The sequence below is a fragment of the Ceraceosorus guamensis genome (genome assembly GCF_003144195.1).
Source record: "Ceraceosorus guamensis strain MCA 4658 unplaced genomic scaffold IE81scaffold_5, whole genome shotgun sequence".
NCBI lineage: Eukaryota > Fungi > Basidiomycota > Exobasidiomycetes > Ceraceosorales > Ceraceosoraceae > Ceraceosorus > Ceraceosorus guamensis.
The window spans coordinates 29199-49979 of NW_020290000.1; the positions used below are offsets into that span (position 1 = coordinate 29199).

Below are 20781 nucleotides of genomic sequence, written 5' to 3' on the forward strand. Positions count from 1 at the left end.
GCTCAATCTTTTCAGCGCGGCTGTGCCGACACATCGGATTGGGTCAGGACATTCCAGCCTGCAGTCACTCAAGAACGATGCCTCCTCACAAAGCCCTTTTTCTCGGTGCCACGCTTCCTCGAACGGCCCGCAAGGACACGGCAAGTCCGAAGAAGGATCCACGAAGGATTCTTGGTACAAGTCCTTCCTCAACAGTACAGGTTTCGAGACTGCCATGGGCGCCTCGGTCGGTGTGGTGCTGCTGGGATGCGCGGCCATGTTCTATCAATCGTGGTACAAGGCTAGAGTTTTGAAAAAGATGGAAATGGCGTTTGACGCGGGATACGATCCAGTGTTGGCCTTGGCCAAAAAGAGCGAGAAGCTGGCTCATGTTACGATTGAGCCTATGCGGGAGGAGGAAGAGCTGGTGAGGAGAATCGTGGAGGGCAAAGAAGCTGGTAGATACTTTTTGATACTCGGCAGCAAGGTGCGTGTATGCGGTCATACGAAGCGGCGCAGCTTCTCCGTTATGGACGAGAGCGCAAGCAGCGCAGCTGACAAGGTTTTGTACTCGTTTGCGCTACTCAGGGATCGGGCAAGACGACTGCGCTTGTTGATGCCATGGCATCCATCGATGCCGAAGGTTGCGCCTTTTTCGAAGCGCATCAGACGCCCGAAATCGTAGTCGATCGATTCAGCGAGAGCATCAACTACAGCATGAATCGGGATTACCTGGGAAACTTGCTGGGATTGTCGGATCAATCCGGCATGACGGCCTATCAAGCCCTAGAGCGAGCTTTGCACAAGCTGGAAAAGGCGCTGCAGAGGTATGCGACCAACAGAAGCCGGCCGGCAGTCATCATTATGAACAGCGCTCATCTGTTGCCTCGAGATGAAGATGGCATCAAGATGTTGCAGCTCTTTCAACAACGTGCAGAGAGGTGGGCCAGCGCGGGATGTGCGACCATCGTCTTCACCAGCAACGATTATTGGGTGTACGACACGCTGCGAAAGAATTCCAACAGGATGGACACTTTGACATTTAAGGATCTTTCGCGCACGCAAGCCATGCGAGCTTTGGCCGAGTGTCGCGAGCAGTATTGGGGTTCGAGCAAACTGTCGCAGGATATCGCCGATGGAGTTTTGGAGGAGGTGTATCAGACAGTCGGAGGTAGGATAGCCTTGCTGAACAAGATTGCGAGGAGGGAAGATATGAGAAAAGCAGCGGAACAGTTGATCAAAGATGATCTGGCTTGGTTGTTGAGCAAGACTGGAATCATCGAGGATCACGATGATGATGTGATGGATGAGCAAAAGTGGTCCACCTGTTCCTGGCTGCTCTTTGTCGAATTGGCAAAAAGGCAAAAGGCGATGGAAGAGGAGGCGAGCATTGCCCTGCTGGACCCTGCTGGTCGGTATAGCAAGGACTCTGCTACGAACGTGACGGCACAGCATCACCTCTCTTCTCCCACTGCCGTCTTCGAAGCATCCGTCAAGGGCGACTCGATCATTTCGAAGAGGTCCTCATTGGCTCAGGACGACGCGACGGATCCTACGCACGATGTCGAGTTCAGTCTGCCTGGCGATGTGCCCAATCCTAGTCTGACGTGGGGCGAAGCTCGTCAAGTGATGACCAGGCCCGACTTTATTCTGGATCTGGACCACTCCAACATTATTTCCATAGGTGAGTGGGAGAGGTAGAGGGAACAAGGGAGGAAAAGAGGAAGAGAAAGGGAGAGGGCGGGGCAGGGCGGGGCGGGGCGGGGTAGAGCAGGAGATCGCCTACAGCGACCGATGCGCCAGCGTGAACCAGTGCTGACTTTTTTGGCTCTGCATTCATCTGCAGATCGACACCATCAAGTTCGGGCAGATTCCATGCCCATGCTAAGGGCTTTTAGATTACAAGCAGAGGAACCAGAATACGAAGAGAAGCTCGAATCAGTCAGTGAGTGTGTGCGCCCGCGCAGCTGGACCAAAAAAAAAAACTCCTCTGCCCGAATGCTGATTCTCGTCTTTCTCGGCATCCTCGTTGCTCCGCAGTGGACCGCGTGTCTGCCATCGAGTCGCTCGGGCGTACAAGAGAGGTGAGCATAGCTTCGTTGTATTCCCAATCTCGCTCCTCTCCATGCTCTAGGCTCCAGCCCCCCAGGCGCGCTGACCATCTCATCTCGCCCGCTCGACACTTTCAGCTGGTGTGGAAAGAACAGGGCAACAAGGGCAAATTCGTGATTAGGCAAGACAACAAGGGAAGAGAGTTGGAAAGCTGGAGGTTGTTGGGCGGCGACGACCGTTTGGAGAGGCAAGAAGACGTGGCTTCGGGCATGGAGTAGGACATTTCCTCATACCGGCTGCACTCGACGCACGCGTCACATATCGAGCTCATCACACAAGTCACTGGTTGGCTCTCTGCAATGATGCATTCGTCATCCCATCCATCTCTCGCGGGATACTCGAAGCGCATTTGGCACGTGGTGCACATCAAACGTTCTACCCTGGTGCAATCCACCACGGTAAGGCAGGTGATGAATTTGATTGTAAAGGGATGCACTTCTCTGTGTGTCCGATTGGATCTAGTCCGAGTCGAGCTCGATCGGAGAGCTTGCTTTGCCCGACATGCCAAGCATCGAAAAGCGACTTTCAGTGCGTCCAGATCGTGAGACTTCCCAATCGTCGTCATCTCCAGCATCGTGCGTGTCCGACTCGCTCTCGTGCTTAGCTGCAGCAAGCCTCGAATTTTGTCGTCGTTTGCGAGGAGCAGCCACTTCGGACATGGCAACACCATCCTCCCACTCCTCCTCGTCTCGCTCCACTTCTTCCTCTGCGCCCCCTCCTTCCTTCTGGGATTTGAAGCGTCCGCGAATTGCTTTCGTGATCTCGTGTCTTGGCGCGCCGGATTCGCCTGCTTTCCGCGGCTTTGAAGGTGAGTTTTTGCCGGCCAAAGCAACCTCGATGCGAGCGTCCGCTTCGCCCGCACGAACACGTTCGAGATCGAGCCGTGTCAATCGTGAGGCCAGCGGTCCGGGCTTCACATAGACGCTGCAGATGGGGAGAGACTTTTCGGTCAGCTTCATCGGAACACGCTAGCACAAGGGTGCAATCTTGTAATCACTTGACGGAGTATGCTGTCGCATTGTACTCGTATGCCATCCAAAAGTTCGAGCACAGGTGCATTGCCACCCGCTCCGCGTTCTAGAGAAAGCGATGGTAAGCGCTCTAATCAGTCGAAAGGTGCGTGGTATGCATGTCCACTCACCTCTTTGCTGAGAGACACCTTGCCACCAATGTCTTCCACACTGAAGACACCACTACGCCCTTTACTTTGTGATGCTCTTCTTTTGCGCTTTCCAGAAGCGGTCTTGCGCTCCACAACTGTGTATTGGCCATTTCCCAGGCCGCGCGCAACGTTGCAAAGGTCGGCCAGCGTTAGGCGACCTCCCTCTTCGTACATTCTGAAAGGCGATCGAGCGATGTACATCATTCAGCTGCGTCACCCCTCCCATGGAGCAGCATCATGTCACCCACTCTTCCAGCGCAGTCAACAGCTGCCAGCTTTCAACTGTCACGTCCGCCACCTCGGGAGGCTGTATACAGTTATCACAGACACCGCAGAGATCGGACGTGCCGTAGGAGTCCCTAAAGTACTTTCCGAACAGGACCTTGCGGCACTACAAAGGCGTATGGGAGGCCAATGCTCAGACTGCAAAGCTTGCCACAGATCGCACGTACAGGCATCCGCCTCACCTTGTAGCTTTGTGCATAATTTACCATGCTGTCGACTGGCGATTCGAATCTTTTGTGAACGAATGATTAGCAAGCTGCAATGCTGTTTACCGACTCACGCTTCTCAATGCCGTTGCGGTCGCCAGTCACCAAGCCTGCTATGCGAAGCGTATCTTGGGGGCGATAGAAAAGCACGCAATCCGAATCCTTGCCATCCCTGCCGGCGCGCCCTGACTCTTGCAAGTACCCATCTAGCGACTTACTGGGACTTGCATGAATCACGTACCGCACTCTTCCCAAATCGATGCCCATGCCGAACGCGATGGTTGCGCACACCACGTGTACTTTTCCACTGCGCCATCGCTCGTGAATCCGCATCTTGGAGGCATCGTCCAGATCGGCGTGGTACCACGAAGCTCTGATTCGACCTTCACTGAGCTCTGAAAGATTCTTCGACATTGTCTCGCTATCTTTTCGACTCAGGCAGTAGACGATCCCGCTGTGGGCCTCGTGCCTTTCGAGAATCCAATCAACAACCTGCTGTGCAGCTCTAGGCGCTGAGCTATCCTTGGCAACGACGCTGTAGTGCAAGTTTGCTCGGTGTAGAGGCGCGCTGAAGTAGACAGTCTCGCCTGGTCTCGCACTTTTGAACGGTGTCATTGGGCCCAAGCCCAAAATTTGTCGTACATCCTCCAGCACTTTCGGGCCCAGAGTAGCACTCAAAGCCATGATAGGCACTGTTGGCCAGAGCTTTCGAAGCTTGGACAACTGCTTGTAGTCTTTGAAAGGAAGCAACAAAGCTCGCGGTCAGGGCGCTCACCTGATGTAAATCCGTCGTTGTTCTTCACTTACCAGGGCGGAAGTCGTGACCCATTTGGGAGCAACAGTGCGCCTGTGCAAGCAATCGTGCACCTTTGCTCAGCTCATCTGCTTGGTCATCGCGACACAAAGCCGAGGTCATGGACGCACCTCATCTACGACAATCCTCGAAAGACGGTTCGCGCCGTACGAAGCTTGCAAGGCGGATATGAGGGTCTTGCTCTTTGCCACGCGTTCCGGCGTGACGAAGAGCACTTTGATATCTTCCTGCCTGTCGCCGACCTTTGGAGCGCCTTTGGTTCTACGCAGGATCTCGGAGGCTTCCTCACGAGAGACTGCGCTTGACATCATCTCGCATGAGACACCCGCTTCGCGAAGATGCAGACATTGATCATACGAGAGCGATATGAGAGGGGAGATGACAAGTGTCATGCCGCGGTCGAGAATGGCGGGTAACTGCGGCACAGATGATCTAGACTGAGCACGGCTGCGCGCTGCAAGGGCGACCTCTGAGCACGTACCTGATAGCAAAGACTTTTGCCGCCGCCTGAAAGAGCAGTGTCATGCTAGTGTCAGCAGCAGTGCGAGACGACGCAGAGAAACACCTGCTCGTATCAGCTCTCTCTCTCTCACCTGTTGGCATGACGACGACGGTGTCACGTCCGTCGAGAGCGGCATTGCATATAGCCTGTTGGTCGAATCGAAAGGACTTGACGGAGGGCCACGTTCTGGTAGCTCTGGGTAAAAGTTCCCCAGACCAGACAAAGTCTCCGTGATTGGAGTAATCTGTGACGCTGAGATGCGCTCCATCTCCAAAGTTTGACAAGCCTGCAGCACTCGTGGAGGCTGATGTGCAGGACTTGATGAAATCTTCTCGATCCGCTTTGAGCCTCTGTAGATGCTCTGAGACGGCTCGAATTTCCGCATCGAGCGAGGCCAGATGGCTCTGATCATCCCGAGACAGCTGATGGCCGATCATCGTGGCGGTCGTCGAACGCGCATCCAAGACGTTGACTAGACTTGAATAGCGTACGCGGCCCGTGATGTAGCCAGCGTGCAGTTTCAATGACTCTTCTGCTTGTGACCCACTTGATGACGATAGCTGCTGATGTGCGGGGGACACACCACTTCAGAAATCCTGCCCCACTCTTGACTCAGCCTCATCCGTGATTCGATCGGGATTGACTCCTGACGTGTGTCGAGCCTTTTCCGCGGATTTCGCCCGAGGCAAAGATATGTGCTGCATCAACCGGTGGAGTCGTGAGTCAGAATGAGAATCATGCCCATATTTGGCTTGGAGTTGCAAACTAGCTGACCTCGTGACTCTTCAGCCTGGCGCTTGTGCGAGCTTGAGCTATATGGCAGCTATATGATGTCCTTCTCTTCTATTAAATTGAGTCCCCTTCAACAGGGTCGACGCCGGTATAGTCACGAGTAGTAGTGTTTGTATCCTTCCAATATGCATGGACCTATCTACGATTGTAATTCTAGATCGATTTGAAGCATCGATTTGGAGATGTTGCGCGCCTTGCCTTACGATTTCAATCCGAGAATGTTGCTATGACACAAGGAAAGGTGCTCAAGCCATGCGCGTGATACTTGATTTCCATGGGCCATGTATATGCACGCGCTCAGCCCACTCTTGAGCCAGCAGCGGATGCTTGATTGCGGCAGGGCGAGACGGATGACCGTGCAAAGTACACCTACAAATATACAGGCGGAGCTGCGAGCTGGGTGGTGAGAGCTAGACGGGAGGTGCGAAGTTGCATCACAACAGTCAAAAGTCTCTGAGTCAGAGTCAGAAGAGTCAGAGTCATGGATCAAGCAGGAAGCACAAATTAGTGAATGTAATAAATATTTGGATGAAGACATGTATACGTGCGCCAACACTCTGACTTGAGACAGCACGGACCACTCACAAATCGCCCTCATCTCCCGCGGCGTTTGAAGTCAAAGGTTAGCTATAGCGCGTAAATTGGTTTTGCGCGCGCGCATGGATGAGCTTCTGATGGACCGCGCGCGCGCGAGTGAGGACGATTTGATTTGAGGCAGGTGACTTCTTCGCCTGCTAATGAGCTCGCGCCTCATGTCAGCAAGTCAGAGTCAAGAGTCGACCAATTAAGACAACGATCCCCAAGACATGCGACCAGAGCAGCATATGCAATCAAGAATCAGTGAATGATCAGGAAGGTGACACATCTATAGCTGTTCAGCGTTGCATTCGAGCATTTGTTCCTGCGATTAACTATAGGCGCTGCGCTTGCATGGCGAGGAGGAGCAACAAGTTTGCACGAGCGCAATCACGAATCAGAACAAAACACTTAAGCTGGATTCTGATTCTTGACTGAGTCAAGAGATCATCTCGAGGCTCAACTCGAACTCAAAGCTCTCGATCACGACAATAGTAATCCGGCAGGCCAGCAGCAGCTTCAGATAGGAGACAGCCATCGCTGCACGCAGCCTCAACTATATGTCCACTATACTCGATCAAATCGCACCCAGCAACACACCGACGTGAGGGCTTGTATATCGCCACAGCTTGACTCTGACTTTGATGATCTCTCATCATCAAGCGATCAGGCTGCTGTGGGCGTTGTAGCGCGGCCGGTTGCGCGCGGTGCTGATCCACCTGCGTCAATAGCAAGACTCGAGGGTCGCACAGATCGATCGGTCTGCTGAATAAGGCAGCTATAGGATCAGCGCAAAAGATCTTCTGGCTGCAGAGCTTAGAGCCAGCAGCAGCTCTGCGCACCTCTCAGCAGCCGCACGCTCGCATCTGAGCGGCATTCTTTCAGCAAAGATTTTGGAGAGGTCAATCACTCTCTTACTCGTCCGCCCATATCCCACCAACAAGACAACAAAGTGGTCTCTCTAAACCCTCGCTAGAGCACCGAACACGCCCTCTCGATCTGTCAACCTGCTCATCCTTTCAATCCTCTCGCTACTCGTCAACTCGACCGACCTCAGCACCCGATCAAAGTCCCCCACCTCACCATCACTCAAACACAACATGCCTACCTACGCCGATCTCTACGCGCTGGCTCCCGTCTCTAGTGGGCCAATGAGGCTCACTATTTCAAGGAATGAGCACGGAGAGGAGGTGTGGGAGGAAGAAGAACTTATGGACTGCGACGCAGGCCGCGGGGACACTACCGACGTTCTGACTAACAACCAAGATGTTGACAAGTCTCTACCTAGCGGGCTAGGCCTAATTTCTGCTTTAGCATCAACAGAAGGCCCGAACATCTTCGTCATTGATACGTGAGTCTGAATTGGCATATGTGAATGCAGGTCTTAATGAGCTGATCCACCTTTCGCATGACGTCACAACCCTCTCGACCCGTAGGAATGCTCTCTTAGATGCGCTGACTCTGCTAGACGCGCTATACAAAGCTGTGCTGGCTGCCAATGTCAACGCTCTTTCCACTCCTACCGCTCGACCTGCGCCAATCTTGCTGGTAGTGCCATCTGTCGTTCTCCGCGAGCTAGACAGCATCAAGAAAAGCAACAAAAACGCCAGTCCTCGCGCTCAACAAGCCTCGCGATGGATCTTGAGTATGGTGCATGTGCAGAAGCACATGACCTACTTTCCTGTTCCACATCAGGAACAGGTGATACCGCAAGCTGCGTGGGCTTTGATCGTACAGACAAGCTCCGAGCAGAGAGAATTTGAGCTTGCTCAGGCAGCTGTACTTGTGAGTCTATTCATTGTAAACTTACGTTTTCGCTACCAGAATGCTGACGCTGTTTCTGCGACTATTCTGCCATCTTCATAGTCTGCGGATGATCACATCATCCAATTTACGAAGTATCTGCAAGAACTTCGCAAAGTCACCGCATGGCTCTTCTCGAGCGATGTAAATTGTCGAGCTCGAGCAGAAGCCGAGGGCCTTCGCACGCTATCCGTCAAGGACGTGCTCGGCTCGACAGCCCTTTCACCAGCATCTTGCACACTGGCCGCTGCGCAGCTCTTGGAGCAGTGGCAGGCGCAAGTGCAAACGAAAGCTTCGCTGACAGAGACAGGTGGGCAGCTTGTCGATCTAGAAGACGACATGATGTCCGATTGACCTTCTTTTGTCTTTGTTGATTTTGTTCGTCACGTTGCAGCAGTCGGTGCAGATGTGCAAATGATGGAAGACTTGTCGAACCTGACGGTGACCGATCCGGTCTTCTCCGGCATGGTCTCTGCAGCCTCGCCGTCGCCGTCACCTTCGTCCTTGCCCTCGCCTGCACGCGGTCGTAGCACTGCAGACAGTCGTTACGCTTCGGATACGCCGTTGAAAAACGTCAACTCTCTTTCTGCATCGGTGTCGACTTCTGCCCCTTCGAGTACGATTGTCTCTGGATCTCCTGAGGAGAGGGGACGACGCTCGGCCGACAGCCGATATGCTGCCAGCACGCCCGCGAGCAGGCCTGAAGAAGTTGGATCCAGCAAGGTTACAGCGACACCCAAACCGCAGAGCGGTATTCATCCTGCTCGCCTTGCGCTCCAGCAGGCTGAAGCAAAAAAATCCTCTGGCCGCTCAGTCGAGGTTGAACAGATGGCTCCTCCGCCGGCATTCTCGTCGACCGGAGCCAATCTTTCGCCTCTAGGGCGACGTGAAAGGGCTTTTGCTCCTGGCGGGGGCGCTCCTCAACGCTCCCAGCAGACCGCGCCTACAGAGGCAGAGCAGCCTTCTCGTGCACAGGCCAGCAGCGTGCATCCTGCTCGTGCGGCAATGCAGCGCGCTGAAGCTGCTTCGCCAAGTACAGCGCCCACTTCTGCTCGCGGTCGCGGTGGCTTCTCGAACCCTCAGAAGACAGGCTCCAACACTTCGCCTGTTAGCGGGCCTCGTCGTTGGGGCGCTTGAAGCGTTCCAAAGGTCACAATTTACAGCTGTCAACTTACGCAGCTTGTGTCACCACCAATCTCAATTGCTCCGATAGCCCCGCATTCCATTACTCGCCGGGCTTGGTGGTCGAAGTGTGTACATCCTAACGCGAGCATTAAGTGCGCATGTGATCGCTAGATTAGACGACCTTGGGTGCCAGAGAGAGAATCTTGCTCCACCCGTGATGTCTGAGTTCCTGACTGACTGCTCCATTGATCCTCGTTCCCGCTGGCTCCTTCTTGTTGTTCAAAAGCACGCAAGCATTGTCGTCGAACCTGACCACCCTACCATCTGCCCTCTGAATCTCCTTCTTTGTGCGGACCACTACTGCTCGTCGCACGTCTCCTCTACGCACTCGGGCTGCCAAGGCTGCGGCGGAAACGTTGCCGGTGGTGTGCGCTATCGGCTTCGCCTTTTGAATGACCACTACGATCTCGTCGCCTGAGAGCGGGAGTGAGCGAAGTGTGAGAAGCGTCAGCAAGGGGACTCGTGGTCTTGATCGTCGATCATAGCGCTCGAAGTCGAACAAGTAGGTCGATGATGCAGCCCAGCCTTGGCCCCGGCTGTGTGTCTGTCCTTGGGCCTTCGAGTCGAAAGCTGAGCCCCACTGATTCGTTCTCTCGCCCGCATACAGCGAGCACAACCCCACGCATGACCGCAAAAGTTGCGCAGGAAGATTTCATGGATGCTTTTCTTCCCTGACGACGGTATTTGCGAAGAGTTCCTGCCCACTCACCCACGCGCGCCAAGCCCCTAGTGGAAGGATTCCTCAAGACGTTGACGCATTCCGCCACCAATGCTCCCGTATTGTCGATGACCTGCGATATCAAGCAGCGTGATGCTTCAAAGGTGAGCTCATAAAGCTTCTTTCTTCGCAGCGGACCGAGCTGAGAGGTCTGCGGGTGCTCAAACTCACCGACATTGTCGCCTTGAGACCCAGCATGGTGGTCCTGTGCTCCGGCTGCGCTTGACGCAGACTGCGCTAGAATGGTAGGACCTCAATGAAGCAGTCTTGACTCGAGCGGTCCAGCGTAGAGATCGTGGTACGATTTGCTTTGCCTGGGGACCTGCAGTCGAGATCGAGATTGTGGCCTTCGGCATCAAGTCTCAAAGTTGTTATTGCGGCGAAAGTCAGGAAAGGCCCATTTTGCGAACTTTGCATCGCGCCGCGGAGGCCTATTTTGCGAACTTTGCATCGCGCCGTGGAGGGTTATTTTGCGAACTTTATGTTGCTCGGCTCGGACGGACAAATCAAGACTAACTCTTGCATGTTTTGTATTCAAAATTCGCTTTCGAATCCATGATTCAAATTGAAGGCGGGGAATCGCAACCTCACGTGATGTCACTGACATGAAAGACTCGTACGAGAAGAGAGTGAACAGCTTTCAGTCTTTTGTTTGAGGCGCGCGCACAGGCGTCAAGGGCGCACCGACACGGGAAGGTACTTGCTGTCGCACTTGCAGTCACGAGTGTTGGCGCGAGCGGCGTGAGCCAGCCACAGAGAGCTCTAGCGCACCAAGTGGGGGTTGGCTTAGCGTCCATCCAGCAGCCTTCAAGCGGCCTACTTTTGACTCGTCTGCTGCTTGCTCGTCGCGTGCTGGGGGGCGACGGACACATTGCTGCTGCTGCATGGTGCAGATGAACTCCAAGTCTTCTGTTATTTGTTGTCCGGAATTCTCGTGTTGAGCGCCCTTGAACGGTGGTGGTCTGCAGACGCGCTGCTGCATGGCGGGCAGATATATATGCAGGCGATGCTTCGGTCGCTCGGTCTCGCATCGCGCCCAGCCAGCAGCATCATGCGGTGACATGCAGCCGCCGACGGTCAACGCATGCTGGCTGCTCTCAGTGCATGTGCACACATCAAGACGTGACTCGCGCCCTGCTCTTCCCCGCTCCAACGCTGATGCCCAAGTATACAGGCGGGTGAGCAGGCTATATAGCTGCAGCCATGCACCGTAGGACGCGGCGGTCGTGCGTGCGTGCGCGCGTGCTTGCGCGGGCGTGGTGTTGGCTTCGCTGACGCCCGCCCAACGGTCGCATACAGCATCGATCTTGATGCATGGCAAGCCGCGCCATGTCGTATGTTGAGGAGGAGCATCAACGGCAGAAGAGGAGCGCAGCGCAAAGGGTCGATCGAGCATACAGGCCAGGCCAGGCCAGGGTGTCGCGACGACTTCTCGCGCACGCAACCGCGCAAACAGCCGTACATGTAAAGTCTCGATCGAGTAGGCGCGAGTCGTGCTTGCTGGTTGCTTGTTCGATCCGACATCACTCTTCTCAGCAGATAGCATTCACGACTCTGACTCTTGACTGGCAACTTTGCTGACTTTACGATCATCTCTTGGCTTGGCAACGGTACTCCCCGAGTTACGAAGATCGGACGTGTCTCCGCGAAATCGAATCAGTACCCTTCCCTTTACCGAAGCCGTTAGCTGTCAGCAATCGAGCTGCGGCGCTGCCTGCTTGCCATCCTCCCTTTCCTCTCCTTTCTCTTCGCCTTCACTTTCAATCTCCCATCTCCGACGCTTCAACGCCCCGCCTCCGCTCGCCTCAGTCCACGCTGTTCTACATCAGCAGCAGAATCTGCAATCGCTACGCATTCCGACTGCGACTCGATCGACCGCCCCACACTCCTTTCACTTGGCACGCTTAGGAGTCGAAGCAAGCCTGCGCACGTCGAATCCTTGTTGCTCTGCAATTTAGAAAGACGCCTCTATACCCAGTCCCTTACGGCTCACAATGTCCTCCAACCCCATCACGTCTGTTCCTGAACCCGGTGCCTCAAAATCCGGCAAAGGCAACGGGGATCCTTTGGCCTCTGTCATCACGCAGGTCCAGCCTGGACAAGCACCCACAGGAGCTGTGAGAGCTGGACCAGCTAGACCCACTAAAGTCTCCAAGACCCAGGGGGCTGCTGGAGGCAAGAAGAAGAAAAAGAAGCGCGCAGAAGGAGAGGGTGGAGAGCAGGCTGAGGCTATTGCGGGTACAGGCCCTGCAGAGGGAGCAGAGGAGGAGACGAACGCGGGACATACCGCTGAAGGCGTCCCTGCTGCAGAAGCAGCATCTTCCTCAGCTGGTGTGCAGGCTGAAGAAGTTAGTCATTCGCATCAAGCCTCTTCGACGCTCGTCAGTAGTACCACTGGACATGTCCAACAAGCAAGTGATCCGCTGAGCAGTGCAGCAGGCGCGGGTGCAGCGGCCAAGGATTCTGCACCTGTGCCCATCGCCAGCGAGAAACAAGATCTGACCGGTGCAGCGCAGAGCATTGCGCCAGGCAAAGTTGCCGAGCAAAAGGAAAACGCACAAGCAGGCAGTGACGTCAAGACCCCAGCTAAGCCTAAATCTGAAGCAGCTGCTGTCGCCCAGAATGATACAAAGGGCAAGTCGAAAGCCAAGGATACGGCACCAAAGAAGAAGTCTGGTCTAGGTCGGTTAATTGCTATCCTCACTTGCAGTAGCGGTGCTGCAGATGTGGTTGCCGCAGAACGAGACCCTTCTGGTTCCAGCCGGACCAGAGAAGCTGCAGGCGGCGTCAAAGGTGATGGGACGGGCAAGAGCGCCAAAAGCAAGGCGAAGACTGCGGACGCTACCAGCAAGCTGTCTCCTCAGGCTGCTCTGGGCAAGCCTGGCTCCTCACGGACGAGCTCGAGAAGGGGCTCTTTTGAGCGCGGTTCGGTCGCCGCGGCAACTCCTGGCGGTGGCACAAAGCTCCCGCGCGAAGAGACGGGCGATGTCATGTCTGGCGCCGTAGTACCTCCCGGTTCCACTTTCGTTCACCGCGAAGGTGACGACGCAGCTTCGGCAACTCCTACACCTTCGAAGCGAGGAGCGGTCCAACGGGAAGGCGACAGCGACGAGGAGGAGGAAGAGGAGGATGAGGATGAGATGGCAGAGTATGACGAAGATGAGGAACACAACGAAGAGCAAAGACTCATTATGCAAGGAGGTGTGGGCATACCCCGTGACGAGGTGAGTGGACGTCGAGGAGATTCTTGATCAGTTGAATATTAACGCTGGTGTGACTTCGCATTTGGCTTTCAGCACGGCAATGAGTGCCCGTTGCTTGGACCCATTGTCACCGGAGATCACGGGCGGAAGTGCCTGGTACTCGATCTCGATGAGACTCTCGTACACAGCAGCTTCAAAGTGAGTTGAAGACGTGTTTATGCTTTGCCGCAATGTGTCCCACTAATGTCATCTCTGGAATCCACTGAAAGATGATACCGAACGCAGATTTCATCGTTCCTGTTGAAATTGAAGGTACAGTGCACAGCGTCTACGTCATCAAGAGACCAGGTGTTGACGAGTTCATGCGGCGAATGGGGGAAATCTACGAAGTCGTCGTCTTCACGGCTTCATTGGCCAAGTACGCCGATCCGGTGCTTGACATTTTAGACATTCACCGAGTGGTGCGACATCGGCTGTTCAGAGAATCGTGCTACAATCACAAAGGCAATTACGTCAAGGACTTGAGCCAATTGGGAAGAGATATCGGAGAATCGATCATCATAGACAACTCTCCCGCGTCTTATATCTTTCATCCAAAGAACGCGGTACCCATCTCCAGCTGGTTCAATGATCCGCACGACACAGAATTGACGGACCTCTGCCCCTTCCTAGCCGATCTGAGCGACGTCTACGATGTCCGAACCGTACTCGATGGCGCGCTCTAAATTCCCTCCACACGACCTCGCGCATACACCTGCACCTTCTGCCAGATACCCGGCCGCAACAGGCACCTCGGCACCTGCATCTTATTGAGCGAGCTCATCGCAAGACCTCAGCTAATCCCCGATGCATGTCTGGCGCGGCCACCCCACCCGTTCGCCCTCATCTGCTGTGGCAACTCGGCGACGAGTAAACTGCTCAAGATCTGGGAAGCTGGCACAAAACCAGCACACACACACTCGTTCTTCCATCGTAATCCTCACTCAACACATCAGCACAGACCTCCCCCTCACCATGGCTTCGAAAGCGCGCACCTAGCTACGACTCCTCGCCTTACCGCGTCTGCCCATAGCAGCGGACGCGGCGGTCGCGCTACTCCCGGCGTGGTGGTGTATACCCTGCCATCATCCAACCCTTCCATCACGCCGGTCCATTGATGGCGGCCTCTCCCATGTTGCTCTTCGGGCCTTGCCTTCTTCTTCCACCAAATCCCTATACTACTTTCGATACCGCCATGTCTTTCTCCCCCAAGCACACGCCTTATCGGTCTTACCCTTACCCCCGTTCGTCTCCGGCTTCCCGGCAGCCTCAATCTCTATCTCATTCCATGCCATTGTCTCGCACAAGCTTTGGTGCCTGACCGACATTGCCTGTTGTAAGGATTGGTGAGGGCCGCGCTCTGCGCCGTCGTGCCTGACTGCCTACAGAGGACAGCAGAGTCAATTTGGGAGTGCTATGCTAAATCCGCCCCACGACCTCGAACGTCCTTGTAGAGTACGGGGACATCGCCGGAAGCAGATCCCGGGCACCGTCGTTTCCCTTTCGCACGTCTCTCGGCAAGGCGCGGGGGGGTCGCACGGACGAGCAAATGCGGAAAGTCGCGTGCGCACGCGCGCACGCGCGGGAACTTTTTTGTTTGCTTCCGCCGTTCCGCGCGAGCCCCACCCTCGTTGCCCGCGCCGGGGTGTGTTGAAGCGATGACAGATGATTAATCCACACGCAAGACGAGCGCAGATGAGCGACATGTCCGAATCGTGAGCTGTTTACTTCCGACGAGGGCGCGCTATGCTATGACTATACAATTGAGAAGGTCGTATGGCTCACGGCAGGCGTTTGTCCCTCCTACATCACATCTCCCACAGACAGGGGCACGCTCTTGCTCGGGAAAAGCCACCATGTATTCGTGACTACTCTTGCTACGGCTGCCTGCCTCTGCAATGACGTAGCTTGCTGATCTTGAGAGCCCGCCCCTTCGGCTGTTTCAGATGCGATTCAGTGGGATCTTGCCTGCCCATATCAGGCGATTCGATTTGGGGGGGGGAAGCTGTTCACGACTACGCCGTTGCAGCTTCATTTTGGAGCAGGCCCAGCTACTCTTGACAAAGTCGTGCCGTTGTTCTCATGGGCAAGATGTGCACCTTGTAGATTGAGCGGCTGCTCAACGTCGACTAGATCAGAATGATGGTCAGAGTGGAGATGGTCTCATGCTTGGGCTACTTTATACAGCGCGCTCGCTTCTCAGCAACAATCAGGGACGCTCGCTTCGCCACCTTTTGCTCTTTTCTCTTCCAATCATTCCACATACACTCGACGCAGATCGTCTTCTCCTCACTGACTCAACGCCAGCTAAGCCTTTGTGGTCTTTATGCTTTCCGACATCTTTCAGCTAGGCGGCCGTCGCGCTGCGAAATGTAGAGGCGCTCATGAACCTCCAAAGTGTAGCCACTCGAGATTCGTACCAACAAAATTGCTGCAGCTCGCCTCCAGAACTCACAGCAGCAGCAGCAATGCCCACGAGAAGGTGCCTCAAGAGGACGACGCTCAGCCAGGCAAGACACTCAACATCGTGGTGGACGAATTGGATGTCAAAAGAGGCAAGCGCATGAGCGTCGCTTCCTCCTTTCGCACTCTATCGCTGGACGATCACCCCAAAGGAGAGAGCTGGAATTGTAGTCCTCCACGGGGCAAATTTGCTTCGTCACACTCGAAGAGCACAGCTCTAGCCGAGCGACGAGCGAGACCGGCTCACACTCTTGGCAACGAGTCGTGAATGAGGAGGTCGCAGCGTATGAAGGTCGGATTGTCGAGCATTCGGTCCTACACGGTTCCAACAAGCCCATCAGGTGTGAAGTCCTTCTCAAGCCAGACTCGGCATTCCGATGTCTTTCGATCCAAATCTCGTTACCTCAGGATCCCAAGGACGGTAGCTCGCGTACGGACAATCGCCGCTCCAGCGGCTCGGCGTTGCGCTTGATTGAAAAGCACGAACGTCGACGTTCGAATGGGCAGCAAACAGCCGAGCACGTTGCCCTTCCGCCGGGTGCATTCACGTTCTTGACGGATCCAAAAGCAGGCACAAGCAAGCAAGCAAGCAGCAACAACAACAACAACCATCTTGCATGCATGGCGTCGTCGCGTCTGCGGAGCGCAGAGTGCGTCATATCTTTCCGTGGAACCTCAGACTCGTCGTGACTGCAAGCATGCATGCATGCGTGCCGCTCTCGGGATGGGATCCTACTTTGACTGAATTTTGAATGTGAATGGATGATTGACCGCGAGCGCCTCTCGCATGCGCGCTAGCACGAAACTGTGACTCGTGAATGTGAATATCAGAATCGTGAATGACGCAGCAGATCTACAACGCGCAGGCGAGTGCATGCATGCATGCTGCATGCAGGTGATGTGCTTGCTTGGTGCGTGCGTACGCCGTGCGAGCATGCAGCATCGGCGACGCATCATATCCATCACATGCAGCAGCTCAGGGTCCAGCAAACACCGACTCACACTCGTGTCTGTACCTTCACCCAGACGCAAAGGCCTTCACCATATTCACCATCCGTCAACATCATATATGGATAACGTGCAATCCCGAGTGTTCGTCATCTGAACCAGCCAGTCTGCTACTTTCAGCCAGCTGGCGTCGCCTGTCTGGGCTATTTGGCAATTGACATGCAAGCGGCCTTTGCCCCGTCCTCCAGGCAGATCGCGGTGTCCCGTCGACCAATGAGTTGGTTCTTCAGCAGAAGCTGTTGACTCTACATCTTGATACACATCTGCGAGGCAAAATGAATGAGAAGTGCGTTGGATGCTGGCCAAAAGCTCGACAGCGTACGTACATGCGTTAAACTCAAGACTGACCAGAAGCGAGGGTTCTCAAAAGATGAAATCAACGTGTATCGAATCTTTGACTCGCTCGTACCACCACTACACGATTACTGCTGACTCTTGCTTGCGTATTCTGCCATATGCGCGCCTTCGGTCATAGCTGATCTTCGTCCAGCGTTCTTTCGGCTCCGCTCGTGCAAGATCCTGGTGAGAGAGGCTGCGCTCGCGTGGCAGTCGGCTGCTCAGACAGACGGGTTGGTCAGTCGAATGGCAGTCAAGAGTCGAGAGTTCAATGGGCAGGTCTGGTCTCATACGCATATATATATTCAAGTCCGTCTAGATGATACCGAGTCAGCTCTGTCCCCGTATGAACACCACTCCACGGACTCTGACTTGTGACTCGAGGCTCTCTGGTGCGGACCAAGTGACTCCCCTTGCCTGACTCCTTTTGAAAGGTAAAAGGACCCATCTCGTCTACAGACTATATAGGTGTACTTTGCGTAGTCGGGAACCCGTTTGATCCAACTTATTTATTTTGGTAGATTCAATTTATTGTCCGTCGTTATTCAAGTTGGCTTGCTCGCGTTCGATTTAATATTAGGCCTTCGACTTTGTACATACCTGCCCACATTCAAAGTCAAAGGTCGAAATTGCCCAGGTCTACAGAGGGTCCACAAGAATCTCCTCGGCGGAGCTATTAGAAAAATCTCCGCGCATTGTGTACATTCTTGGTTCAAATTCCTCTTCTTACATCTGCGCGTGCTCAATCGCGTGAATATCTCAGACTGCTGAAGTGGCCCGAGGTCAGATTGGCGCATTGCTTCAGATCGGCCACCTCGATCCTGGGCAGCATCACTTACGCGCGGGTCCGTCGACTGACGCATATGATGCACGTTTTTACATGCAGAAAGCGGCATAAAGATACACTCGGGACGTTAATTTGAACTGAAGATTTCGATTTTGGTTCAATCGAGGTGGCGTGCTACGACTTTGAATTGAATTCGTGCTGCGTGCGTCCATGCAGCATGCAGCAGCTAAGCCACTGCAGCAGTGTCAGTCAAGCAAGGCAGCCGGGAGGCCGGGCCAGCCGCCGTTGAGGCCGTTGCTATTACAGGGGCGCCGCGCTGATATGCATGCTCGTCCATGCAGCATGCGTTGATGCACGCGCTGCTTGCATGGCTCATCTGCGTAGGGGTGCACGAGCTTGCTCGTTTGTTGGAGAGAGCCTGTGGGATGTAGATTTGTGATTTTGTCTCCCGCAATCTGAGCGTGAAGGCTTACATCGCGCGCGCGCTGCTCTGACTCTATCGGCCATCCATTCATCCTCCCCTCTCCCTTCCGCATGGCCAAAATCAATTCGGCGATCTCCTTGCGAGCAAGTTAACGAGCCCGCGTTCATCACACTGCTCTGCTCGTCCATATCACTCACCTTCTTCGTCCTTAGCCGCTTGATCATCGAGCGCACGCTCCTTCCCCTTATCTCTCTCCAGGCATTCACTCGGTCAGGGACTGCATCGCGCCCTTGCATCGGGATCGCTCCCCGACTCTTGATCGTCATGGCAGGCGCGCAGCCTGGGCCTTCATACCTCCAAGGAAGAGCTCCTCAACCTGCACCTACACCCAGCCCAGTCGCACGGAGAAAGTTGAGTGAATCTCTGAAGGAGGACGAGGATGGAGCTCATGTTGGTGCGAGAAATCAGCCTCTTCGGATTGCGGCCGACAAGCTGCAAGCAGCGGTCGAGGATGGAGCAGCGCAAAGTGAGGAGGAGAGACGCGAGATCATCTTGGGTCCATTTTACGGTGGTAGCGAGGCAGCGGAGAAGGTCAGGAGAGCATTAGATCAAGATCGCGGATCATTGCGAAGGCTGGCCAGGACGCAAGGCTCTGAAGATGCTGATCTGCTGCAACAGGTGCTTGCTAGAAGTCTGGCTTCACAGCCGGACAAAGAGAGTCCCTTGCGGCCGAGAGCGAGAGCGGCTGCAGCTCAAGCCAGATCTGTAGAAGCGCTGATTGCGGGCGACGATGATCTGCTAGATGCCAGATCGACGGCCGATGATGAGGACCCTCACCAGCGACGACAAACAGCGGCGGAGGAGCGTTGCTTCGTCGGTAATGACCAGCTGAGCTGCTATCCCACGCCGGGCCTGCGAGTCAATCAGGGCCAATGGAGTAGAGTGAGTATCTGGACTTGAGGCTTTGGATACAAACGGCGGATAAGGTCTAGATGGCCAGCTACGTCAATGGGACCAAGAAGAGACGTGGGCGGCTCGAGGCATGCAAGCTGAACAAGGGCTGACGGGGATGTTCACTACACTTTTCACACTTTGCTCCTCTCAGTTGATCTGGAACAGCAACTATCCTGAGTTTACCAACAATGGCGGTTTCGTCGACATCTATCTTTTCCACGAAGACTCTGACCAAGTTGCTACCAGCTGGACGCGCGTCGAGAATGCGCAGGGACGCCTGTCCTTCCAACCAAACGATGCTTGGTGGCAAGGCAGAGTGCCCGCTGACAACTTCAACGGTACCAACATCGCCTGGCCATTCTACTTTGTCGTTACATATGCAGGTGAAGGCTTGACAGGCAGCACTACTCGACTTGCTACATTCTCTGCGGTGCAGACAGCACTGCCGACCGCCATCTCAGCTGAACGGGCCTCTGCATCGTCAGCTGCCTCCGCCTCATCTGCTGCAGCCTCCCTCTCGTCCGCCTCTGCGGCAGCTTCTGCTTCCGCTGCTGCATCATCTGTCGCTACATTGACAGGAAGCGCTGCCTCCGCTGCGTCGTCTTCGGCCGCTGCTGCATCTTCATCATTCGCGGCCAGCTTGACCTCTCAATTGGTGTCGTCACTCAACTCTATGGGCGAGACTGGCACGCAAACTCTACAAGGCACCGCGACTACCACGCTTGACAATGGCCAAATCATCACAGCGACCGCCACGGGTCGTGCAAACGGCGTGCCTGTCTTGCCACCCGGAGAAGGTGAAGGCGGCTTGCCTCGCTACGCCATTGCTCTCATCGTCGTCTTTGGCTTCCTCGCGCTCCTTGCCGTCCTTGTCGGAGCCTACTTCTTGATGGCAGCAGCTAGAAGGAGACGACAAGGAGGCAGCCACGCGGGAAGCGATGCACCTATGATGGATGGTAGCAACGCGCGTTCGTCTGTGATAGGAAGCACCGACGCTGGTCACTCTGGCAACGACTCAATGCGCGAGGCTGGTGGCGTGGGAGCCGGAGCTCTTGCAGGTGGCTTGGCAGCTAGTGGTGCTTCTCAGCGCAGCGCAGCGGAGGAGCAGAGTCCCTTCACCACTGACGAAGCTTCGCGAATGGCCGACGCTTTCCGTGCAGCATTGCGCAAGCCAGAATTCAACACCGGTAGCATTGCCGGACCGTCTGGTGGCGAAAGCACTAGTCCTGGAGAGAGTCCTGGCGAGAGTGGCAACGGGGTCGGTGCATTGTTGCGCGACGAGCTCAAGGCCGAGGGTCGCGAAGTGCAGAGTGTGGGAGACCGGCGGACACCCAAAGTCACTGCTTCCGACTAGTCGCAAAAACATTCTTAGTCAAGTAGCTGGACGCCAACGACGCGCGCTGTGCCGTCTTCACCCGCCTCGAACGGGCGCA

General features: G+C 55.0%; 8 protein-coding genes across 8 annotated transcripts; 4 read left to right on the forward strand and 4 right to left on the reverse strand.

Moving 5' to 3' along the window:
- Window positions 1-214: 214 nt before the first annotated feature.
- IE81DRAFT_285604 (hypothetical protein) lies at window positions 215-2309 on the forward strand (the record flags this gene model as incomplete). Its single annotated transcript, XM_025511644.1, has 5 exons — window positions 215-466; window positions 568-1663; window positions 1826-1924; window positions 2020-2063; window positions 2169-2309. 5 exons carry the CDS (start codon window positions 215-217, stop codon window positions 2307-2309), a joined length of 1632 nt encoding a protein of 543 aa, XP_025372511.1.
- Window positions 2310-2345: 36 nt separating this feature from the next.
- IE81DRAFT_188677 (ATP-dependent DNA helicase) lies at window positions 2346-5736 on the reverse strand. Its single transcript, XM_025510761.1, has 10 exons — window positions 5152-5736; window positions 5040-5065; window positions 4669-4974; window positions 4552-4591; window positions 3819-4478; window positions 3721-3755; window positions 3502-3644; window positions 3233-3428; window positions 3089-3168; window positions 2346-3015 (listed from the first exon to the last, which is right to left on the reverse strand). Exons 1-10 carry the CDS (start codon window positions 5495-5497, stop codon window positions 2550-2552), a joined length of 2298 nt encoding a protein of 765 aa, XP_025372512.1. The 5' UTR covers window positions 5498-5736; the 3' UTR covers window positions 2346-2549.
- Window positions 5737-7308: 1572 nt separating this feature from the next.
- Window positions 7309-9471, forward strand: IE81DRAFT_188780 (hypothetical protein). The gene is made up of 4 exons (XM_025510762.1): window positions 7309-7779; window positions 7865-8213; window positions 8295-8541; window positions 8626-9471. The coding sequence occupies exons 1-4, from the start codon at window positions 7529-7531 to the stop codon at window positions 9366-9368; spliced, it is 1590 nt and encodes a 529-aa protein (XP_025372513.1). The 5' UTR covers window positions 7309-7528; the 3' UTR covers window positions 9369-9471.
- A 15-nt stretch (window positions 9472-9486) lies between these two features.
- IE81DRAFT_188790 (ribosomal protein L14) lies at window positions 9487-10612 on the reverse strand. Its single transcript, XM_025510763.1, has 3 exons — window positions 10306-10612; window positions 10126-10207; window positions 9487-9830 (listed from the first exon to the last, which is right to left on the reverse strand). The coding sequence occupies exons 1-3, from the start codon at window positions 10330-10332 to the stop codon at window positions 9529-9531; spliced, it is 411 nt and encodes a 136-aa protein (XP_025372514.1). The 5' UTR covers window positions 10333-10612; the 3' UTR covers window positions 9487-9528.
- A 568-nt stretch (window positions 10613-11180) lies between these two features.
- IE81DRAFT_188810 (hypothetical protein) lies at window positions 11181-11928 on the reverse strand. Its single transcript, XM_025510764.1, has one exon. It carries the CDS (start codon window positions 11725-11727, stop codon window positions 11212-11214), a length of 516 nt encoding a protein of 171 aa, XP_025372515.1. The 5' UTR covers window positions 11728-11928; the 3' UTR covers window positions 11181-11211.
- A 1346-nt stretch (window positions 11929-13274) lies between these two features.
- Window positions 13275-14062, forward strand: IE81DRAFT_285537 (NLI interacting factor; the record flags this gene model as incomplete). Its single annotated transcript, XM_025511642.1, has 3 exons — window positions 13275-13358; window positions 13431-13535; window positions 13607-14062. 3 exons carry the CDS (start codon window positions 13275-13277, stop codon window positions 14060-14062), a joined length of 645 nt encoding a protein of 214 aa, XP_025372516.1.
- Window positions 14063-16175: 2113 nt separating this feature from the next.
- On the reverse strand, window positions 16176-16586 carry IE81DRAFT_188832 (hypothetical protein). Its single transcript, XM_025510765.1, has one exon. It carries the CDS (start codon window positions 16541-16543, stop codon window positions 16244-16246), a length of 300 nt encoding a protein of 99 aa, XP_025372517.1. The 5' UTR covers window positions 16544-16586; the 3' UTR covers window positions 16176-16243.
- Window positions 16587-18718: 2132 nt separating this feature from the next.
- On the forward strand, window positions 18719-20702 carry IE81DRAFT_344672 (hypothetical protein; the record flags this gene model as incomplete). Its single annotated transcript, XM_025515836.1, has 2 exons — window positions 18719-19336; window positions 19500-20702. The coding sequence occupies 2 exons, from the start codon at window positions 18719-18721 to the stop codon at window positions 20700-20702; spliced, it is 1821 nt and encodes a 606-aa protein (XP_025372518.1).
- Window positions 20703-20781: the final 79 nt, after the last annotated feature.